At 33.9% G+C, this 20,085-nt stretch overlaps 1 protein-coding gene across 6 annotated transcripts in view; it reads right to left on the bottom strand.

Moving 5' to 3' along the window:
• KIAA1958 (KIAA1958 ortholog) overlaps positions 1 to 20,085 on the bottom strand; it is a 231,923-nt gene that overhangs the window by 27,583 nt on the left and 184,255 nt on the right. For 5 of the 6 annotated variants that reach the window (XM_037797923.1, XM_037797925.1, XM_037797926.1 and 2 more), the window contains one exon: positions 7,508 to 15,102. In XM_037797923.1, the coding sequence (XP_037653851.1) occupies positions 14,057 to 15,102 (1,046 nt within the window). In that variant the 3' untranslated portion in view covers positions 7,508 to 14,056. Of the gene's footprint in view, positions 1 to 7,507; positions 15,103 to 20,085 lie in introns of those variants that run through there. The other variant, XM_037797927.1, reaches the window with a different exon arrangement.

The following is a 20,085-nucleotide window of genomic DNA, read 5'->3' as shown; positions in this document are numbered from 1 at the left end:
CAAGCAAGACACATGAAGACAAAAATGGTATGATATCACTTATAAAATACGAGTAGAAATGGCAAATTTGCAGTTAGAAAGCAGATTAGAAGTTACTGGGGGAACACGGAAAGGTATGGTTTGCTTGTTAAAAAAAAATGGAGCAACAGCAAGCAACAGTTAAAAAGCTGGTAGAGTGTCAATTTGTACAGCCACTTTGGAAACTAATCAGCAATCTCCACTAAAGTTGAATATATGCCTACTTTATGATGCAGAATTCTACATGAGTATGCATCCAACAGAAACATGTACATTTGTGTTCCAAAAGACACATATGTACAAGAATGTTCCTAACTGCATAATTTGTAATAGCTCCAAACTGGAAACAACCCTATGCCAATAAACAAGAGAATGCATATGTAATAGTAAGGTACTAATACAATGAATTATTATACAACAACAATGAAAAGGAGTGGACTTCTGGAATGAACAATAGGCAAAAACAAGGATGAACCCTACACACATAATGTTAAACAAGTCAGGCACAAAGGTATATATTGAAAGAATCCATTTACAGAATTAAAGAAACAGAAAAAACGACCACATGGTGAAGTGCATTTATGGTTGCCGTAGGAGGACAACAAGGAGGGTAAACGAGGGAAGCTTCTGAGTTCAGGTAATGTTCTATGTGTTCATCTGGGTAATGGGCACAGCAGTATGTTCTCCTTACAAAAATGCATCAGCCTACACTCCCCAGATAGGTGCACTTTTCTGACTGTGTAATTCAATAAGAAAACTTTCCAAAAATATTAATACTAAAAATGAATATTCAAACCTAATAAAATGAAAGGTTGTACCATCTACTCAATGGGAAGACTCAGTATCATAAGCATGTTTGATATCTTCAAGTAATCTTTAAATTCAATACAATTCTAATTAAAATTCTCCTTTTTTGAGTAGTTACTTGTCAGGTTGATTCTAAAGTTTACCTAGGAGAGTAAATGCATAGGAAAAGGCAATTTTGAAAACAGCAATTCAAAGAAGGAGGCCTTGCCCTGAAAGAAATAAATATGTAACATAATGCTGCTACAATTTAAGCAGTGAATTACTGGTAAATAAACAGATACATAGATAAGAATCCAGAAAAGATGTCTAAATATGTAAATTGAGTATATTAAAGGCTCCAATTCAAAATGTTGGGGAAAGGATGGACTCTTCGATAAAAGTTTGGAATAACTGGCTATACAGTTGTAGGAAAAAAAGTAAATTTAGATTCCCATCTCATCTCGAAAAACACATTTCTAAATGTATCTTTTCTGAAAAACTGCTTTTAGAAAGACAATTTGCATGCTTTGGGAGGTGAGGAAAGCCTTTCTCAGCATGACACTATCCAGAAGGTATTTTAAAAGTTTAACAGATCAGATCAGACTACAGAAATTTAAAAAATTCTACTTTGAACAACAAATTGAACAGATAATAGACCAGGAGAAAATACTCATAACATATAAAAGTGACAAAGGAAAAATAAAAAGCTTCTACAAATCACAGGAAAAAGATAGCTCACTAGGAAATGGGCCGAGAATATGACAGGCAATTATTCACAGGAGAAATATAAATAACGAAAAGCATTAATATTAATCAGACATTATAATGAAAATGAGATTTATTACAACTATCAGATTGGCAAAAATACAAAAAGGTCCATATCTAAACGTCGGCCAAGTTGTGGGGGAACTTGTACTCTCAGCCAATACTGAATGAATGTCTACATCAGAACAACTTTTGGGAGGATAATTTGCTGCTTTCCAGCTAAATGCAGAAAAATACATGTATGCAAAGATAAAGGAACAAAAATCCATTAGTAGAGGAATGATTAAATAAGTTCAGTCATTAAAAATCATGCTAACTTTCTACATGCTAACATGAAAATAGGTTTATAATATATTATTATAAAACAACATGCATAGCATGACTCCATTTTTTTAAGGAAAATAAAATTTACATGATCTATTTAAATTGCATAGAAAAATATTTGGAAGGACACATATCATAGTGGTTAGTAATTACCTCTGTGGGACAATATGCATATTTACAATAGGCATATATTAGTTTTTCCCATGTCACGCATATTATTTTTGCAAGTTATAAAAGTAAACAGGACTTCAAAAAATGTACATGTAGGAAAAATAAACAAAATGCTCTTTTTATGTGACCCAGCAATCCTTCTTTTAGAAATTTATCCTAAAGATTTAAAAGATGTGTACCAAACTGTATGCTCAAGGATGTTCTTTAGGTCAAATCATAAAAGTGAAAAAGTGGAAACAAGTGAATATTCAACAAAAGCACTGTAAATAGATTTTGGCACTTGGAAAACTATCAAGCCAAATAATAATCCAAGGTTAAGGATCTTTTAAAAAGTTATAATATATTAAATATAGTTTGATTACAATTTTTGAAGTACATTTATGCAAGGAAAAATTCCAAAATAAAACACCAAAATGTTAAAAGGAGTTATCTACGGGTAGCAACATTCCTGTGGTTTGTATTTCCTATTTTGTATTTCTTAGTATTTGCCACATTATTCTCAATGAGTATTTATTGCCTTAGCATTTTTAAAACAATATACATTTTAATAAAGTAAATGCTGGCCTTACTTCCATTTTTGAAACTACAGTCTGAAAATACTGTCCATCAAATTTAGTGTATGCTTTTAAAATTATCTTGTGAGATCATATATCATCAATATTAGGTATTTTATACATAATACCCATTTTAGTTTCTTTAAATTCTCTTGGAAAAGATGATTATGAACAAATAAGTTAAAAATAAACAAACAACTTTTTAAAGAAGAAAACATTTTTTGATTTGTAGGCTAAATATTATTCACTTTGAATTTGAATATTTTTCCATTTCCAAAGAAGTAAAATTTGTCATATTTAAATGTATAACCTACAAACATATTTAAAGATTAGTTCTTTGTTTTCTTAAAGTACTTTGAAAGAAGTTAAAACTATTTATAAAGTAATTTTAAATAAAAATTAAAACACTCATAGAAAAAAGTACAAGTTTTTTTCTATTTGGAATATTCAGCTTTTTATGAGCACAGTTTGGAGGATTATCCATAGATATGAAAGAAATATATCAGTATTCTGCAAAATAATGGACTATGAGAGAGAACATCAAGCTTTCTAGTATTTTAAGACACTTTATTAAATAACTTTAGTGACACAATAAATAATTCAGACATTAACCATTTTAATTCTTTCTCACAATCATTCCTGTTTTGCGCAAAGAAAATTGTCTAATGTGCTAAATGCAATGAATGGCCCCAGAGAAAACCTGGAATCTGCCATCTATTTTGCTTGGTTTAGCTTTGCACCTATATAAAAAGTAGTATAAGAGGGGATTCTTGTAGGCAAGGAGAAACGTTCCACAGACAGAAAGACAGACAGACACAGTGAATTCATTGCTTGCAGTGGAGCTTTCTGCTCCACCAACAGGATTTTCAAGCCTGGGCTCCGGAAAGTGATTAATCAGCTGGACATGCTTTACTAAAGGCTTTTCTCTACTCCATGATGAAGTGTGCTGTGTCTGAGCAGTCACATGCACGAATACTTTCCACCTCCTCCATGGTTAAAAACAACACTGTACGTGGGATATTTTGCTCAATATGAATTGATTATATACTGGGGCCAGTGCACAGAGTCCAGATTAACATAATTTTGTTTCAAAATGTTGGTTTAACTTTTTTTTTGAAACTGTTTGTTGTAACTACAAAAATCAGCCAGCTCTGCAGAAAACCGTTTATTAAATGAAGACTGATCATTATACCCAAATACAGACAAAGTATGGTGACTAAAGCATGCTCTCATTATAGAGACATCATTGACGCTTGTTAGCAGATTTTATTGGATCGTTTTCCTTATTTCCATAAGTTTTAGGCTGTACCAACAAATATTGAAAACAATAGAAAATCACACTACAGTAGAGGCAAACATTATATACACAATAGAATTAACTACGGGACATAAAACTGGATATTTATTTAGAGCACAAGTACACAGACAAATATGAAGCAAAAACAGTGAGCTGATAAAGATGAAAACATCTTAGTGTAAAAGATCAGTGAGCAGCAAAATAAAAATGAAATCAATAGTGTACACTTATTAATAAAAAAAAGTTCTATATTAATACAAATATCAACTGGAAGAGGATTAATTGACCAAGAGTATCATAGTCAACATTTTAACGTAATAGAATTTTCCCTCCATTTCAATTCACTTTTCATTCTTTCACAAATTATAATTGTAGCAGCTTAAGAGTTTTTAAATATGATCAAAGTCAAACAGAAACACATGTGCTTTTTTTTTTTTTCATTTAAATCAGTTAAAAGTCAAGTCGCCAGAAAATATATCAACAACGCCAACGATCAAATAGGAGGAAAGATAACTGCACCTTCAAAGAACAGCACTATATTTTAAATACATTTTTTTCTAAGCGCTATTAATAGTGGTCATTATATTTCTAAACAGATGCCTGGTCTTATTTCATACTGACTGAATTGATAAATCTATCTGACTTTTTACTTCCAAGTAACTTCTAAGTGGTAGAGGTAACCTTAAAAACATTCTTATAAGTTATGAGAAGGATGGAAGACCTTATTTTAAAGCTGAATATAGCATTCATTCTAAAAAACCACAAGAGTTCTTCATTTAATTGGTAAATGAGTCATACGTAATGATTCTGTTGAATCTGAAACACTTCTCTTCATTCTCCTTCCAGGTTTCAGGCCAATGGGGTTACAGTTACATTTTCAAGATTGTAAAAGTTAAAAACCATTGCTCACCATGGGGCTATAATCTTGCAAATCTACGTCTAACTTTAGCAATGAAAAACAATATTTAAAGTCATGGGGAAACATAATCCATAAATTAGAAACCTGATAAATATGTGTGCATATATATATTATTTGATTTAAAAATTGCTCTATACTTAAAGGCCTCAGGAGCCATATAAAATTTCTGGAAGACCCAAAGGGGAAAAATAAATCTAAGAGCAGGATTCAAACAAATGTGCCCACTGCTGTCTAACAGAAATTATTAATCATCAGGTTATATCATGCCAAAATCTTTGGTGCCCAAAATATAAAAGGAATTCTAGGGTACAAAGGCTTTGACTGAAAACTCCCGATGCAAGAATCAAGAAATACAGTACTTTTGTGTGACTCTAGAGGCCACTGGACAAAGGCAGAACTTTTTTAGAACATATAAAATTGAATTTCTTTTTATTGCTTTATCACCTCATTGAGGGGCAAATGTTCAAAACATGTTCTGAAGAAAAGGCTCACGGTTAAAATCTGCCTTTTTTTTCCCTTTAAACAAAGAAGTGGCAGGGACCTTGATGAATTAGTTTTAATATTCTTAGAATTAAATCAGCAATTTCAGCAGCAATGTCTCCAAATATAGCATTGGCTGATGCTTTGTATCTGACAGTCACACAAAAAGCTTCTAAATAATTCAGGAGATTATCCCTTTACTAAAGAAATCTTGTAATTATAAACCCATTGAACAGACATAATGGAAACCCTGCCCTAAGTGAGGAGTTTTGGCATGTTGGTGTAAAAGGGCTCTTCAAGAAGCAGCCTTCTTTTCTTAATATTTTATTACAGTTTTGCCCCATTTTAAAAGTATCAATTGTATAAAGTATAATGAGATTTCTCCCCTGTTCAGTTTTAACAAAGTATAGTGAATTAATCTATTGAAACAATTTCCACTCTTCTTTAAGAGTCGAGAATTACTTAGGGAAGATGGAAATACCAGGAACCAAACCAAAGACAGGCGGGCATGGAAAAATTCTGGTGTTCACAGGCAACCAAATATATTAAATAAGTCTATGAAAATACTGAATTATAAAAGTTAGCAATAGGGAACTGTGACGTTTTGATGGTCCCTTATAAATAACATAAAATCACTAAATATTCTAATTAAGTGTAATTCAAACAATAAGCCATGATAATCAAAATAATGTATGCTCCTCACAGTCCTTTGTTGTTACACCATTCAGTCTCAAAAATATCCTGATCAAAGGAAATTATACAGCTACATTGAGATTCCACTGGATTTCTCTGTAAGGTGTTCAAGTATCAGGAAAAAAAAATAATACTATCAGGGGAGACTGGAAAAGGTCAGAATTGTCGCTCGCTCTTTTTACAACATTTTCCTTTCAAAGATGTGGGGAAAGTGTGAAAGAAAAGCTGACCTTGCCAGGAATTACATATATGAAACAAGATAATGAAGTTTGGCATCACTTGACAACTACAGTATCTCCTTCTGTAGAGACCACTGAGTGTTGGCTCAAAATACTAAACAACCAAGTACACATGCTTTCGTTGAGTCACACATACAAATGCTGACTGGCATAGCCTCTTAGCACAGTTTTTCAGTTTGATTACAATAAGTGATAGCAGCAGTGGTGAACATTTCCACATAAACACCACAAACAACATGTGAAAGAGCACCTACAACATGCAAAATCTCAATGACATCACTGAATATTTCACAATGCATAGAAATTGTAATGGTTTTTGGCAAGATGTTTTTTGTAACAAATGCTTTATAAAACAAAAGTTCTTTCGTTATAAATGCTATTTAAAAACCTGTAATATAATGGATTTTATTTATAAAAGTTCAGTTAGACAAAGTTAATTTGAGTGGATTAATACTAAACATGGACCTGCTAAATCATCCAGTATAAATCATCAATTAGAAATTAATTTCTAGTGGAAGTATACTAAGGTAATTTATTTATAAAATGTAGGAATCACAGAAAGTAAACAGGCCTAAAAATTACTAAAATACAGTGCACACAATTACTGTTAGGATTCTATATTGCTTATTTCTTCCTAATTCTACTTACCACAAAAAAATAACTTATGCCAAAGGATTTTTAGCTCTTACTGAAATGAATGTATAATGGTAAAAATGTTCTCTAATTCCAGTGTAATTTAAAAAAGAACATTAAAAGCCTAGCAAAATTCAGCACTCCATAAAAGACAAATAATTCCACTGTACTTTTTCTAAACATCCTACAACTTGATCTTTTTTTCTACAAAAAGGATGTGGTAAATATAATTTGTAAAATAAAAATTTGTTAAAAGTTTAATATTGATGCTTGAACTCCCTTTCAGAAGAATAAGCAAGGCAATATGAGAGATAATTTACAATTATATATTTCTGTATTTTCCTCCTGTAGGTCTTTCATTCATTCCCATTTTCCTTCCCCTTATGATCTCCAAATACAATCATTTCAGAAACATCCTAATTATGTTTATAGAAACTTGAAAAAACATGAGAAAATGTTACAAACACACAAGTATGATTTTTTTTAAATCAAAAAATTTCCATACATTGAAAAAGCATATTGTAGCCTGCATTCAAAACTAATAATATAGATGCTATGTAGCTGGATATTCAAATGAATACGAAATTAAAGAAAAAGTTACTTTTTAATTCATAATCTATAACTGGAATTCATATACTTTAAAATCATAGATAGTCTATAATTGAAAACTAAATATAAAGGGGTAGGGTGAGAGATGTTTGCTAAAATAAAAAGGAAAACAATAACATTTAGAGATTGTCCTATGAAATTTCAAAAAGAGAAGTTGCTAAAATCAAGATACAACATTACACAATAAAAAGTGAAAATCCACATGCAGAAATAGCCTATTTGGGAACCAATTCTTAATAGGGAGAAAGCTGATTGAGGACTTAAAAACAATTATAATTTTTAAAACAAGATTTAAGATTTCCTTTCTAATGTAGTAGAAATGGAAAGTCGGTTTTTCCTCCCTATATACTTTCTATGGCCCAGTCCTGTTCTGCCCCTAACAAGGGATGTGCAACTAGGCATTTATTTAGTCTCTCTGGGGCCCACTTTTCTCTGTGAAAATAGAGGAGTGATTGGTTCAAATGTTTCCAGTCTTATTTTCCACCCCACCACACCTGAAGGATGCATAATAAATGTAACAGTGTTTCATTTATTCTGGTGAATCTCAAAGAAGGAAGCTGGGGGCACTGAGAATAGAGAACCCCTGGGGAGTCTGTGTTTGGGGGTGTCCCCTTTGCTCCAGAGTACATGTTGACCCCTATTCTTCATAGCACTGAAAATCCCTGGGCTTGGTGACCTCTTGGGTCTTTTCCAGGTCTAGACTCGATGATTGTAATTCAACAAAGATGATGGTTTACATGAATACTGACTTAATATTCTAATCAAATTAGTATTCTGGCCTAATTTATATTCTGATTCTAACTCAACAAAGTGATGCTTTATGTAAAAATTCAATTAAAATGTTTTTAATTCAATCTTTTATAATAAATGCAATCTTCAAAACCAAATCGGGTCTTTCCCTCAGCTTCAGCAGGTCCTATTGGTCAATCTGCAAACAGGCTGGACTATGAGAAATTTTAAATAATATTTTCTTTTTTTCTGTTTAGAAAAATGAAAGAGCTGTTGGCAGTTTACCAATAACACCCCTGGACTCTTTTCTACTGTTCATTAGAAATACTCCAACTAGACAATACAACAAGGATGATATCTGCAGCGTTATTTCTTTGTCCTGATTCTATTCCCTGGTACAGATCTCTAAAATTATCGTAGCTTCATCATGCTTTGCCTCATTAAAAGTTATGCACTCATTTCATCTCAGCCAGACCCAAGTGGGGGAGTGAAAAAGAAAACAAAAAATAATGGGGGATGGCTTTACCAATGGTTTGTTTCTTAACAAGGAACTGTCCATGTGAACCATATCACAAGGTAGACGTGCAGAGAAGTTCTATTTGGGAAAAATGCATTGAAATGATTGGGAGAGAACTTGTTAATTCTTTAATATTTGTAACTATTTTTTCATCAATGAACCTTTTAAAAAGTATCTTCCTACAAAAACTTATCATACACCATCTTCCCCCAAGGTTTGGAAATTTATTTCTTCTATCACATAATAAGAGGGTTTTTAGATATAGATGCTAAGTATAACAACTTTATTTTGGCTAAAGAAATAAAGATCAAACTATACCTCCATTATAAATAAGGAAAACCAGTCAAAACAGGGCTGATTCAAATCAGAAGTGTCTGTCTCACACTAAACTGTGGAGCTAGTCAAACTAGAAAAAAATCTGAACTGGTTTTATGTCTAACTACAATTCTGGGAATCATAAGGACAATATATTTTCCCCCAAAAGCTTTCTGTTACAACAATCATGATTCATTAAAAACAACAACAATAAAGCCCTCTATGAAATACTGTGAATTTGCTGGCACCATACTCGCAGGCGAGACAAACTCTCTGGTAGACTGGTAACCAATATTCAGGTATCTCATCAACAGCAATATCTGCTTCTGAGCTTAAGAAAATTGTTTCCTCTGCCTAGAACTTCCCTGTTTGTATTACAGGGAATGCTACTGAATTGGATTTTTGGTTCTGAGGTAAAAAGAAACAACAACCACTTAAATACACAAACATGTACATTCACCTCCATGACAAAGCTAAGCATTCTTTAAAGAGTGACACAAACACCTTTGCTCTTTTGTCATGGCCAGAAACACACACTGTTCACTGTCCCAGCTCAAAACAAACAAACAAACAAAAAACCCACAGTAATGGGGCCCGAATAATGTGCTAACCAACATGCCTGGTGACGGATGGCAATGATCTCAATTGAGTTGGAGATAGTAATGAATATTGATGATTTTATTTCATATATAATTGACCACTTCAGAGGGTCTATGGAAGCATGGCAAATCACTGTGAGAACAAACAGCTGCAGCAGAAAAGCACAGTGCTGAATGGGAGCTGGCTTGAGTTTCAGATCCTGATGCCCTTATGTATTAACTGTCATGGGGACAACCCATTTGACCTCTCTGGATTTCCTCACTGATAAAAGAAAAATAATGATAATCTTCCTCACAGGGTTATTGTGAGAATTAAGTCAAACAACTCACAGAGCAGCACAGTGGCGCTCAATAAATGATAGTTAACATTGTTAGGCATGTGTGTATCTACGGGAACATAACAGATACTGCCGAGATGACTCTGCCTTATTACTGATTTTAAAACAGACCCCAAGGAAGATTCTCCACAAAAATCTCAAAGTAGTTTCTCGTATTCTGCAGCAATACAACATATTTAATGAATAAATAGTGGCTAATTGCATGAGTACAAACAATTTGGAAAATTACGCAAAATAGTACTGCCACAGTTTTTCACTGGGCTGTCAAGAATGAAATGGAAATTTCATTACAGTATCTTTTATCAATTCTTTGATAGCAGGGACTATATTAGACATCTTTGTACTTCTTTTAGTGTGAGTGCTCAATAAATACTTGTTGATGCAACTAAATTTTCATCTCAGTAAAGTCATTTGATTTAATGGCATCTGGAAGCTACGCCATTTGATTTACACTAATTAATACTATGAAAGGTTAACAATGATATAATTGAAAAACTAAAGAGATCTGCTCTATGCTAGAAAACTTCAGGCTATTCTTTAGTAGATCTGGAGTGATTTAACACAGGAAAAAATCATAAGTATTATAAAAGACAAATATTTTAGCTGATGTATACTTATGAATCATATTCAGACTAGCCCTATTAACCATAACAAATGGAATCTTAAGTATAAGCTGTCCTGTATAACCATCCTGTATCTCTTACCTTTCTCAAACATTATAATTTAAAAGAAAACCCAAAAACCTGTTAACATCCATGTGTTCAGGTTTTCCATAACCAGTCACTCTCATGAATATGGAAGAAAGATCAAATGAAACGGCTATATCATCCAGAGGATGACAGATGGGTTCAGTGTTTTTGCTGTAGACAGTGTAAAACTTCCAGAGTCATGTGAGGGGCACTGGACAATTTCTTATATGGCATTACATTGATCTTAAATTGCAAACCTTGCAAATATGGCTTTATTGGTTTTGCACGAACTACAGGATTGCCAGAAAAAGCAGCTCTTTCAATTTCGGTGAATACTTTCTGGACTGTTGGACTTCAGCTAAAGCATACATACAATTCTGGCATCTATCTCTGCCACAGTATGAACATGATTTTTTAGAAAGTCAAGATTACAAATAATAAAAATGGCATCTGCCAGTGGTATGTCCTCAGCATTGTTTAGATAAAAACACAAAATTTAGAGGTAGTTGCTAATAATTTTTCATAATTTAATTAACTCAAAGAGATGCTATAATTTGGCTAGACTTCTACCAAGCCATTCTTCAGAAAGCAGTCTTCTGAATTTAATGTAACAATGTTCCTATTTGGTTTATCACAGCAAAATAGAAATAAATAAAAATGAATAATTCACAGTGTCAGTTGTGTTCCATCCAAGTGAAAACATGATAGGATTAAACAGGAGATACATTTCCATTTGAGTACCTCACAAAACATACATAGGGTTCAGAATTTTTGAGTTCTGCTTCCTCAATGCATATTGCCCTTCTTCCTCACAACGAACTTACTTTGCTGTCAAAAACATACCAAGAATCTAGAAAATACGTCAATGCCAAAATAAAATGAACAAACCTTAAGTGTTTTACAGAAACTTTTTTTTTTAAACACGAGGAGGTAACCCACATAAAATTAATATTGTTTTTTAAAAGAGTTGTTTTAAAATAGTGTATCTTGTGCATTTATAGACTGGTTATAGAATAAGGAGAATAGGAAGTTTTTGTCAAGAGAACTGAGAGAAAGGCCGTGTGACTCAAAATGAAGGGGGAGAGGGTTGGGGGGGACTAAAGGACACAGCAGCCACCATGAAAGATCACTGAGTGTTCCTTTTAATCCTTATACATCCTTGAGAAAGGGGAAGACAGTGTGTCTCCATCTCTGGCTCAAATCACTGGAAACTAATTACCAAGTTGGTACTGAGAAAGGTGGGTAGAAAAAACTCTCAAGTCTGATACAGATAGTAACCATTTCCTTAGCTCTAATCTAATTCACTTGTCTTGATCTCACTGTAAGATGGAGACAACTCACCTTCATGTCAGAGTTGTTAAAGGGATTAAAGATAATGTATATAGAAATAAATATTTAAGTATTAAAACATGTCTGGAGAAACATTTACCAAAATGCTAACAGTAGTTACCTTTGGTTAGCAGATTTATGAGTACTGAATTTTTTTCTTTATGCATCTTTGTATTTTCTAATTTTCTTACAATTAGTAACTATTATATAAGTAATAGATCTAAGTCACTTAGAACAGTGCTGGCATGCACACTCAAAAATGGCAACTATCATTATTAATGGCAAGAAAATAAAGCAAGACATCATCCCCTCAGTGAGTCTTCTCACCTTTCTTCTTATCTCTGGACATATAAATGGATGCCTCTCCACAGAGGAAAGTCATGAAAATGAAGGTATAATGTCTATGGTAGACCTTCCAATCGATAGCCAAACGAAAAAGCAAAACTTAGAGGAACAGGTCTTTATGTGTTTATGATTTAGTGTTGGAAAGGGTTGCCCAGCCACAGGAAACCTCAGCTAACATGATGATTTTGTAATGCAAATCAGAGTGAAATCTATAGGGCATATAGTAAATTAACAGATAAATTACCATCTACCTTCCTAGCTAATATGAATGATGGGATTGTCTCAAAGAACAAATACCTCCCAATAAAGTGCCCAGATCCAACAAAGCAATTAAGAGTTGGGGTTTCAGTGTGTAAATGATCACAAAGGGTAGGAATCTAGCTCAGCTTTATTTTGGTTCTAAAGTCTAGATTTATCTTACTTTTGAAGTATCTTAATAATTCACTACAGGCTTCAAAACTTGAAAATAAAGACCCTGAAATAACCACTGTAAATCTTATCTAACCAGAATTGTCATAACTATAATTGCAGACTAAAACAGATAAATGTATTTATATTTACTGCTGAAGAAACTTTGCACATTTTCAAGAATCCTTTGAATTCAGTTAAATCTGATAACAAAATGTTACCTAAAATCCTATAATATCAACTACAGAGTCAAGTAACCTCCTAAGGAAAAGAGACCAAAGTTTAAAGCTTAAAAATAAATAATTCAGGGGATCTGAGCTTTGAAGAAGGTTAAGTTTTTTTGTTGTCTCCATTAATACTTATAGATTCTTAGTAACACTTGCCTATTCTCTACCTTCTCTTTGTGCTGTAATATACAATCTAATGCTTGGGAACATTTTCAAAGCCTTAGCCATTTTAAATTTCTTGTAAATCTGGTAAATTTCATCTATACTGACTTCTTAGAGAACAACAAAACATTCTGTGATGATCCAGGTTCAAAGCACAACAGTAAAATTTAGCTAGGTAACAGTCTTTTTGCCACAATATTAGACTTTGCATATTATTTTAAAATTATATATCTTCCAAAATGAATGGCAACTTTATTCCCTCTTCCTCCCCCCACCCTCCCAAAAGAAAAGATGTTAGCTAAAAATACTGGATTTTCATACATTGCAAAAAATGAGGCACAGAGCTAAAATTCTAATCAAGTTTTAAAGACAATGTATGGAAATGATTTGCTGTCAAGTATTTATCAACACTTTCATATTCTCGATCTGAGTAAATACAATTTTGTATAAGCAAATAAAGTTAGTGTTGTCTCCTCCTGATTAATATAGAATTTTAAAAATTAAAAAAATAAAGCCATTATTTAGTAGACTAAAAATGAGAGGTGGGAAGGAAAAGCAGGAGGCGAGGACACAGTGGTTAAGATGACCCTCAGTTTCCTTTCTGACAGTTTTTAAAAAAAATGGAATATTCCTTTGCTACTTTGTGTTGCCTGAGAACTACTATGGTCTTATAAAGTCTATAACAGTAATAATATTTAATCACCCACAAGTACATTGTCATAAACCTATAAATACTATGTTAAGTAATACTAAACTATCTCCATTGGCTTATTTGTAAAAAGAAAAATATATTATATATTTATATCTTTATAAAGTTAACACTGAGGGCAGAGAAAAGGGAACGAGAAGCAGTGTATAACAGTTTCTCTAGACACAATAACCAAATCACGGTCTTGCTCAAGCAACCTGGTCAAGCAGTGTCTGAGGAAGAGTCATAGGAGGCAGAGACGATGAAATTGCCACTGTTGGAGTGGCCAGCTACTGGCTGAGCAGCCTGCTGGCTCAGGTTGTTACAGATAAGCACCAGCTGGTTGCTCTGGGCCTCGGACAAGGTGCTGCAGCTCTGATACACACTGAAGTTAGTTTTCCTGCCAGGGATGTTGCCCTTCTCACACATGGTCTTCACCATCTTGGCCAGCTTGTTCTTGCCGAGGGCCTGGCAGTTGTACCAGTGCAGAGCCGCCAAGTTCACAACTGGCTTGATGGACAAGTAGAAAGGGGCATCCTCATAGCGCATGGCAGGAGGCCGCCGCTGGGCATACTCCTTGTAGTCCTGGACGGGGCAGGTCTGAGGGGCGTGCTGGGTGGCATACACCCGGGAGTCTGCACCACCTCTCTTGGTTTTGGCATTCAGGTCTCCAGTGTCTTGACCCATCCACTCCAAGTACTCCAAGCCTGTTTCTGTTACCCGGAGCCGGATGTCACCCCATTTCAAGGTAGATCCATGGAAGCCCGTGCAGTGCCCAAAAGCTTTTGTGTTGTTGAGCCAGACAAGGTTGAGCAGACCCTCAGGATTATACCGGCTTAGCAGTCCCCTTTTCCGTAGAATGAGCTCATCGGCGAAGGTGAGCTTCATGGACTTGTGTGGCTTATTTCCTTTTCCTTTGCAGCGGAGTTCAATTTGCTTCTGTTTCAGGGCCTCTTGGGAACGCTTGAATTCCTTGTCCCTGGTGATGCTGTAGCCGTACCTGTGCTCTTTCAGGTACCGCTCAAGCCCACACTGGTAATTGGCCAAGCTGTTGGGTTCATATTCAGACCCATCCTTCTGCCTGGCGTCAACAAAGAAAGAGGCAAGGTAGGCATCCAACTCCTTGCAAGGGATGACATAAATCTCTCTTGTTTCCGAAGGATACTTGGAGATGAGGAACTCACGGAAATTGCGGAGCGCAGTCTGCGTGCTCCGGATGGTTTTCTCGTTCTGCTCCCTGCTGAGCTCAGCTGCTCTTTCATCCTGGTCTGCAACAAATTGGGGAGGGAGGGATAGAGAGGGTGTTGATGAGTTCAGACAATGTATTTTCTACTCTGAAATAAAGTTTCCTTTTATAAAATGAACAGGGAAAGAAGGAATCGATTTTACAGAGATCACTGATAAACATTATTTACATTCCTGCCACACAATAGCCAATTTCAGTTTCACAAATGATGTACTACAAAAGAATATGGCCATAACAATCAAAATGAGTTTCCTGTGTCATTGGCACATAGTTTAGGGCACAGGGGTTTAGAAAGAGTGAGATTAGAGGAAGACTTCATTTTAGGAAAAATGTAAGAAGTGTAATATTTATCCTACTGCAGTGTTCAAGGGCCCCATTAGAGTTGACAAACTCCGAATCATTTCATTTGTGAAACAAGATGTTGTACTGGCTCCAATTAATTGAATTAAACAAAAATATTTATATTTGTTATTTTAATACATCACTGGAGATCTATATTAAACATTACTACACAGATCAATTATGGCAGCTAATTCGACACTTGCTCTTCGACAGCAATTCAGAAAAACAGTTTATATATTTCGTATATATTACAGGGCAGTTTGTAATAAGTGACAAAAAATTTGGTATCTTGGTGGGTAATGAAAATAAAACTTCATAGCTCTAAAAGACAGAACAATGAAATTTGAATTAGCTATTCTATTCAAGATGTAAAGAAATGTGTCCTGAATAAATCTTTTTATTTTATTAATTTATTATTTATATTCTGCTCCCAAGGACCCGAGTTGTCTCTTTCCATTATGGATCACCCATGATTAAGTAATGTTGCTACAGAGAGTGGTCCTCAGACTTTGTGCTTAAAAATCATTCAGGATGCTTGATCAAAATGTAGATTCCCAAGTGGCAGACCTAAGAATCTGCATTTTAATGCTCATGCTGAGGGTTGAGAGAACACACTTTGAGAAATAGAATTCTATGTCCCATGCAGAAATAATGTAATCACTTTTCCATTTTACTCGATTTTTTATAATGATTAATTTAAGTGATAAATAAATTTCATTTCAATAATATATAATTTAAATTTGGGATCATAACACTAACAATGATAGACCTGAAAATATTTATCTAGAAAAGGTTTAGCAGGAAAAAAAAAAAATCATCATCATTATGTTGGACACAATCTGCATGAAACTCAAAAACAAAACAAACCTAAAAGTAAAATTACACAATAGAACACTAGACTATCCTGTTGGTTGTTGAGAAGCAAACATAAGAGGTTAATTTAAAACAACATAAAAATGAAATTTCTCATTCTAAAGTATACAGTATAAGAATTTTGTTTATCCCAATTATCTTATTTTGGAACACTTTAGATTAATCTGTAAGGATGCTCAGTGGAAGTCTTTGTAATTACCACATACAATAACAAAAAATTTTCTAGTAAACAATTTTATTCACAAAACACACTAATTTTTATATTATTGTACACATTCATGAACAACCATGTTATTTTTAAAAGACAATTTTAAGATATAACTGCCCATATCCACATAACTTTATAAAATGAAATGAACTAAAATTCACTAAACTAGCTAATTAGCTATTTGTTATAGGCACATTGTTGAGCGATCACACTTCCAAAATTCAAATATACGAAAGTATATTTTAAGGTTCAGCAGACTTAACTTTGTGTTACATTATTTTCTTCTGTTGAAATTGTTTATATGTCAACAACAAAGATGTATCTCTTTCCATCAAAAAGCCGGAAGCCACAGGTTCTACCATACTTTTTACATGTGAAACCAGTGGGTCTAGCACATTTGCTTATTCTGGCAACTTGGTAAAATATCTGAGTGGTCTTCAAACTGAGGTACAAGAAGACTTTCCAAGAAATATGCATTCACAGACAATTTTAGGAAAAAAATTTCCAGTTCCCCAACTTCCACATGAACTCTTTCCTAAAATTTGCCTGAGATGAAGACAGTTTGCACTTGTTGCTGTCCCAAATCTACTGTTATGGTCCATGCTCTCAGGGAGACTTTGGTGAGACAAACAAAATTAATAAATCGATGATTAAACCAATAGGGTTTAATCCTGTCCTTATCTGTCCTTTATATATTTCTGATATAGTATGAAATTGGCCATTAGCAATAGGGTATTTGGGCCTGAGCTGGGGTGTTCTAAATACGAACAGCTGTTGGAGTACGGGTTAGTGAGGTGGATTCTTTTAACTAGAACTGGAATATAATGTGAACAAAACCATGGCTTAAAACTTTATTCATTTCTTTCAGAATCAGTGTGCTTTTTTCAAAAGGAGCTGAATAAGTATGATCAAATCATATAATGAAATATTGATTCTAGTTACAGTCAATCCTCCTCTTTTATAAATTTGAGTAAATTCAATACTTTCTATCTCTTTTTCTCATTTATTTATTCATTTAATTATTAGGCTTATGAGTTTATTTGGAGATGACATGAGGTGCTCTATCTCCTTTTTACAAAAATAAACTGATTAAAAACTTATGATGAAAACCTTTGGATGTCCGTTTAAAAATGAGCAGGGGGTATAAATAGTTTTCAAAATTCTTTTAAGACGTATATGAGCAAAAAAAGTTTAAGTCCGTTGGACTTAAAGCGGCATGGAGTCCCCGTACCGTAGGTGGAACTTGGTCAAGACGACGACCCCGGGTGAAGCGGCTGGCTCTCCCGCTTCTGCGCCTCCTCCACAATTCTAAGCCCCGGGCTGACACAGTCACAATGGACTGCATAGTCACAATGGACAGCACAGCTCCAACTCATCCATCCCTCCTTTCTACTGGGCATCAATCTTAGTTAGGAAGTAGCCATTCCACGTATAGGAAAACATAGCTAAAGAAAAACGTTAAACTGTCATCTCCCTTCCTCACGTGCAGAGAGCGCCACAGCGTACAGAAGTTCTCGTGCATTTTGCATAAATAGGGTAAGGAAATGGCTTTCAAGTCAAGCAGGAGTAATAACGTTTTCCAGCTAATAACAAAATCAAGTAAAACAGGTGAGCCTCGATAATAAAATGTGGAACTGTGACAATTGCATTTATCTCTAGTTTTAGAAAATTTTCAGATCCACTTTTTTTTATTTTTTTTATTTTACATGTACAGTTTTATTTAGTCTTAACAAATCTGAGGTAGGTAATACTTATTTTACCCCTCATATTACAAAAGAAAAAATCAAGATGAAACAAAAATTTTACAGGCAACTTAGATGATCATATTTGTAGTTAATATCTGTACTAAGTTTTACAATGCAACATCTGCGGGTAGTCTCATAAAAATAAACACCTGGCATACAATTAAAGTTATTTAAAAGAAATAAAATCCTCTTCCCTAACTTTAAAAGACTTGAAAATCAAAACTTTTTCTAAATTGGGCAGTATTCCAAAAGGTCTGAATTAAGGGGCCTTGATTACACTTGGCCTATCTTAATGAGTTTTGAGTTAGATCTTAAAGAAATGTGAAAATAAATGAAACAGTATGGTTAACAGTATCAGTAACTACATATAGCTGCTGATCCCAGAATACAGACGTCAGTACAATATTTACCAGACATCACAGATTACTAGCAGAACATCACAAGTTTATTTCAGATGTAACAGCAATGTTAAAATTGACAAGTTTAATTCTTAACTGCACCAGGTAAACTTAGCCATTTAAGTATTTTTAAAGTTATTCCCTCCAAAAAACTGAGGGAGCTTTTCATTTCCACCACCACACACAAAGATTTCCCAATAGTTCTATTTTTGGAGGACTTTCAATTGATAAGTAAACTGCTTTGGGGGATATTTCAGAACTTTCTTACCAAATGAAAACTAATCTGGACAAATTATATATTGCATAGATATATCTACAGATTCTCTTCTTTAGAACAGAAATCAATTATCATATAGTATAATTTTTACCTATTCATCACACAGTAAAAACTATCTATTCTGAAAAATATGATGGACACATTCTGTGATCTTCCAGTTAATAGAATTATTTATTGTAATACCTCCAACAAGAGAATTTTTATTATATGTCAAAATTACCAACTCAACACGGGACACGCAATTCAGTCTTTACTGATTCACAGGCATATGAATTAGTGCCCAGCTTTTCTCTCTCCTTAAGTGGATGGAATTGATGCAGGACGATTAACCCTTTACAAACATTTACGATTTAGGTTAAGTTATTGAAAAGTGTGGAAAAAAGAAAACTATAATGACAGGGAGCCTGCACAATCAATTCAAAATTTAATTTTTTTCCCTCCTTAAATAACATTTACTTAATTGTCATGAGGCAGCTATTCTGTTTTCAATAACCACATTTAGGGATACATTCATAGGACTGTTTAGATAGTCCAGGCAAAATGGTTATAGAAATAGAGGCAGTGTCATCTCAGAAAATTCATTTACATATCAAAATCTATTTTGATAACCTGAAGCTTACAAAAAGAGTGAATTCTTCAAACTAATGCCTTCTGTAACTCAAGCACTCTTCTCTTGGCAAGAGCAAGCTGAAGTTTATCCACGAAGGTTAAAGGTGCTTAACATGAAACCTTTCTTCTAAGCCTAGATTCAGACTGCTTAAAAAACTGATGCTCAAGAAACAGCGTGGTCTTTGTAGATTTTTACTATCTTAAGACTGGAGCCCTATATGTTCATTCATCAACTACCTTCCTTTTCTGTATTATTCTTGGCACTCAATAAGACTGTTTAAGTCTATTACACTTTCACATTCTCAAATAAGAACTTAGGATTATAAAATGTGCATAAATATTTTGTAAATAGCATATCTGGAGAGATGACACTTTCATACCAGAATTTTACATAAGAGGATAAACGTTATGAATCAACCTTCCTTTCAAAGTCAAGCAAGAGAAAACTCAATCCTTGTGTAGTTTTAAAATCTAATGGGACATTGTAAAAGGTCATCAGTATTGACAATCTAAAAAATTTTAAATATTGAAGATGGGACTACGGGAGGAAAAG

This window comes from Choloepus didactylus, chromosome 10 (genome assembly GCF_015220235.1).
Source record: "Choloepus didactylus isolate mChoDid1 chromosome 10, mChoDid1.pri, whole genome shotgun sequence".
Taxonomy (NCBI): domain Eukaryota; kingdom Metazoa; phylum Chordata; class Mammalia; order Pilosa; family Megalonychidae; genus Choloepus; species Choloepus didactylus.
Note: the sequence above shows the minus strand (reverse complement) of the source record. Positions and strands in the feature narration are given on the sequence as shown.